Source organism: Mizuhopecten yessoensis, unplaced genomic scaffold (assembly GCF_002113885.1).
Source record: "Mizuhopecten yessoensis strain PY_sf001 unplaced genomic scaffold, ASM211388v2 scaffold716227, whole genome shotgun sequence".
Lineage (NCBI taxonomy): Eukaryota > Metazoa > Mollusca > Bivalvia > Pectinida > Pectinidae > Mizuhopecten > Mizuhopecten yessoensis.
Genome location: NW_018480011.1, coordinates 361,487 through 365,852, shown reverse-complemented (window position 1 = coordinate 365,852; position 4,366 = coordinate 361,487). Strand labels below are relative to the sequence as shown.

The window sequence follows — 4,366 nt, the reverse complement described above, 5'->3', positions numbered from 1 at the left end:
AGCCAAACATATATAAAAAAGAAACCCCGATATAGAAATAAGGCGACCTAAATAACATGCCCTGAGGTTAAGGTTGTTGAAGTCAAATACATATACAAAACAAGTCATCATTGAAAAAAGCCCTGTCTTGAAAAGATTCTTTGGATTCCAAAAAGGGGCCATTTTTCCCAGTTGGTTTACAGGTAACTTTCACATTTCATAATTTATTATTGCAACAATGCATTAACGCATCATAAGTGATACAAAGCCACTCGTATTCACACATTGTGACATATTAAAGAGAAAATGAAGACGGTAGAGCTATGACGAAGTTTTTGGTAAAATTAGTAAGAGTGACCCTGACCTTTAGCGCAGTAATCTGAAACGCGCACTTATTCACGATATTTCCATACCAAATACTTGTATACATTTTCTGGAAATTATGTTGAGGAATGAAGTCAGTAGAGCGATGACAAAGTTCTTCTTAAAACAGTGACCTTGACCTTGAACATAGAAACCGGAAATGCAAACGTGTCCAACGCATTGCCGTACACGCACTTGTTTCATAACATTCCGCTCACTAATGAAGTCAGTAGACCGATGACAATGTTTTATTCAAAAATTAGTAACAGTGACCTTGGAAATGAACGTAGAAACCCGACACTCGAATTGTTCATACTACATAATTGTATGAAGTGTCATGATTTTCCGTTCCGTAATGAAGTCGCTAGAGCGATGACAAAGAGTGTAACATACGTACATACGTACTTACTTACGTACGTACGGGTGGAATCCTATATCCACTCGAACTGTCGTTGCGAGGGGAAAATAAAAGTAGAATAACACATTTTCAAGACAACGAACAAAAAAATTGTTTAATATTGCATTTATTTTGCGAAAGAGGACTTCAAATTAAGCTATGGATAGCAAATTAAAAGAACAACTTTACAAAGTTTGTTTATTGAGAACATTTAATACGGAAACGATAATGTATTTTACAAATTATCGACTTACAACGTATATCAAACATATTATAAATCTGTTATACAAATCGAAATTTGAATGTAGAACTTTTAATTTTGTCGTTGTACACTTTGTCAAAATGTTCATTTTGAGCCACTGTAAAATAATTTTTCCAGTCACCAATCACACCTGTAAAATAAAAATAAAAGTTGAATTAATTTGCCATGTAACATGGTATTTGAATGGTCAATCGAAATGATTACAAAAAAAATAAAACATTAAATATCAAGCGTTACAATGTATAAATAATGAAACTTAGACCCCGTCTGAATACACGTACCTTTCCTGTAGATTGGGAGTGTTTTTGTGGTGGTAACGGTCTTCCACTGTTCGGATGGTGTGAATGTCCTCGTGGCCTCTTCGGCCATGTTGCTAAATGTACATCTTGCAGTAACCTTGTCCACGAAGTCTGATCCGTAAGTGTCTCCAAGAAACAACGCCAACTTATGTACGTGCGAGCCCAGGTCCTAAAGAGGAAATGTTAAATAGAAATCGAAAAGAAAAAAAGAACAAAACACAACGCCTGTGTCGGTCAATAAGAGGTTAAATAAGTTTAATATACATTTATTAACCGAGACGTTTTCATGATTACGATGCAGTTCTATAAAACTATTAGTCACCGAAATAAAATTATCGATTTTCGTTCATTAAGCAGCATTGAACATACACAATCACTCAGTTTAAAAGAAACTTCGACATAGTTACAATTAAATTGATCGAAAGAATATTGGACATATATGTTTGGTTGTGCTTGTTTATGTTAACGCTAAAGTTTTTTATTTATATTTTACCTGGAGATAAATAGGTAATTAGCTCACCTGTACCATGTCTTCATACATGAGATACATGATATTATTTCCCGTGTGCTCTATCTTCACTTTATCCCAAGACTGTATATATTCAAACCAGGAACCGTAGAAAACTATAATAGAAATTACCATACGTTCATACCAACTGGGAAAACATCTAACACTGGTATGTATATATACTTTCGTTGAACAGGTACAGTAATAGTATAACAATTTGAAGTTCAGGGTTCGAATTCCGGTCTAGCCCTCTATATTTTTATATTTTATCTTAATTCTTTTATATAAAAGTATCGCAAGGCTTGGTTTTAGTATCAGAAATCATTTATCAAGGTTATTTAATTGCTGGTATAAAAATAATACAGTAATTGGGCAGTGGTATGGGTCTTTAAGCGGTAACTTACTTGTTCCTTCCATGTGAAAATTGAGAAGGCCTTTCCATGTCATTTTGTAATCTTCTTTTAATACATCTAATTTTTTCATGAACGTGTGGAGTGATGTGAGAACATCTTTTGGGTTCCGAAATATTGCAATGACCTTGCCCTTCCCTTCCTTAACTTGTTTAGGCATGAAGTCGAAGGTCATGTGACTCGCAAATACTCTAGGGGACGGGAGATTATCAAGTGTGTCCTTATCGGTGAAGTCTAAGAATGTCGGCGATCCTTTGTAGACAGTTTCTCCAGTACGAAGCATGCTGGCAAGAGTAAATGCCCAATGAGTTCCTTTTAAGAGACAAAGATAACATAGATATATATTTTCATGCACTTCTGCGTGTTTTAGAGACATTTTTGTTGATTGATATAACGATATTTCGTTCGACATTTCATCAATAAATTAAACAATTTTCATCAAATCATTTGGTAGCACGGTGTCATCTGTGATTAAACAATGGTGATATGATGTGGTGTAATTGGCAATATTTATCAGGATATGTAGTATTTAAATAGCGGGTGTAGGTAGATATACCCCAAATGAAGCAGTCGCGGAGAAAATGGAATTGACGCTGGTTTCATCCGAATATTCGAAGATATTATTTGCCGAATATTCGACTTAACTAGGATGATGAAGGCGACCAGCTTTTATACATCGCTTCTGTACAATGGAATATTTTTGTTGTGGAACACAAACGATGTATTCATATTTTGTTTCTGTATCGCTGAACATTTTTGAAAACAGTATAAGTGATACTTTATAATAAGTTCTGCCATTTCGAAAAGTTAAGAAGGGCTTAAAACAGGTGCAGAATATTTGTTATTCTAACTGAGAAATTTGAATTGGCTTTGAATATTCATGTGATATGACTTGAAATGCCCGTATATGTATGTCTCAACGTTTAAAAACATGAAAATGCTAACCTGACTTTGGATACGAGAGAATGAAAGTGTCATCATCTCTGACGTCCATCGAGTCTATTGCAGCCAGATGATCTTTGACATTGCCAACGAAATGTTTGACATAGTATCTGCCATCATACTTTTTATATTTCCCGAAATTCCCCTCGTCGTCTCGTACGTCTACCAGCTCCGCCATTTCAATGCTAACTGATTCAATAACTAATATCAATTCAACCGATGCTAGATAAGTACGATGGCCTAGAACAGCCGCCAAAAAATCAGTCGGCATTCGAACACCTTTCCATAGAATGTTATCATGTACTATGTACCATGTTTCCCATGGCAGGAGGTGCCATGTTTGTAACACGTCAATCGACGAAACCCATCGCTGATTATATCATAGATGGGCATAGAAAGTATTGATCAATAAAACGCACGTGATCATGTATATAGATATCATCATACAGTGTTCTTACTTAGCTAAATACAGATGAAAACCGCACATTCTTGTTTTCTTCTCACTGATAACGAGACCTTTTTAACTAGAAATTGCTCCCTTTTTAATCATTTTTTATAACGACTCTTTAAAATATTTGACTACTGCTCTCAGCTGCCGTAGATGACCTAAATATGTTACCTAATTCGCCATTGTATATGCATGCACATACTACCTTTAGCAACCACGCTTATCTCTATTTAACCGCACGTTGCACCGTCAAGTGTTTGTTAAGTATCTACTGCATGAACAGGTCGGTCAGCTGGTATAATGTATGTAATATATATACGAAATGTAGTGGGAACAATGATAGTTTGGAACAAGACTATCTCTAGGTCGCATATTATCTTAAGTCAGCCAATCGTAAAAGACCAGCGCAGAGCTATCAAGGTCATTGAAAATATGTTAATGACATGTTTTGCTTTAATGATAATCCTATAATACCCGGCACCCCCCTAGTGGCACCCCCGTCTGGTAGGGGGGTACCGATCGACGTCACAGAGGGTTCCCATATTGAGAGCAGCCAATACACCCTCTAGTGGCAACCCCCATTCTATATGAGGATACCGATCGACGACGTCACGGGTTTTTCCCGATTGCATCACGTTTAGAAATATCGAAACCGGTTTCAACCGGATCGGTGATGTCCTGGAACCTTCTAGCACATAATACAATAACAACGCAAATATAATGCAAAACCATTTATTGTCTCTGTCGATAGAAAAAAC

General features: G+C 36.1%; 1 protein-coding gene across 1 annotated transcript; it reads right to left on the bottom strand.

The window, feature by feature from the left end:
* Positions 1-924: 924 nt before the first annotated feature.
* LOC110442207 (amine sulfotransferase-like) lies at positions 925-3,426 on the bottom strand. The gene is made up of 5 exons (XM_021485699.1): positions 3,164-3,426; positions 2,213-2,530; positions 1,821-1,924; positions 1,283-1,469; positions 925-1,131 (listed from the first exon to the last, which is right to left on the bottom strand). Exons 1-5 carry the CDS (start codon positions 3,336-3,338, stop codon positions 1,022-1,024), a joined length of 894 nt encoding a protein of 297 aa, XP_021341374.1. The 5' UTR covers positions 3,339-3,426; the 3' UTR covers positions 925-1,021.
* Positions 3,427-4,366: the final 940 nt, after the last annotated feature.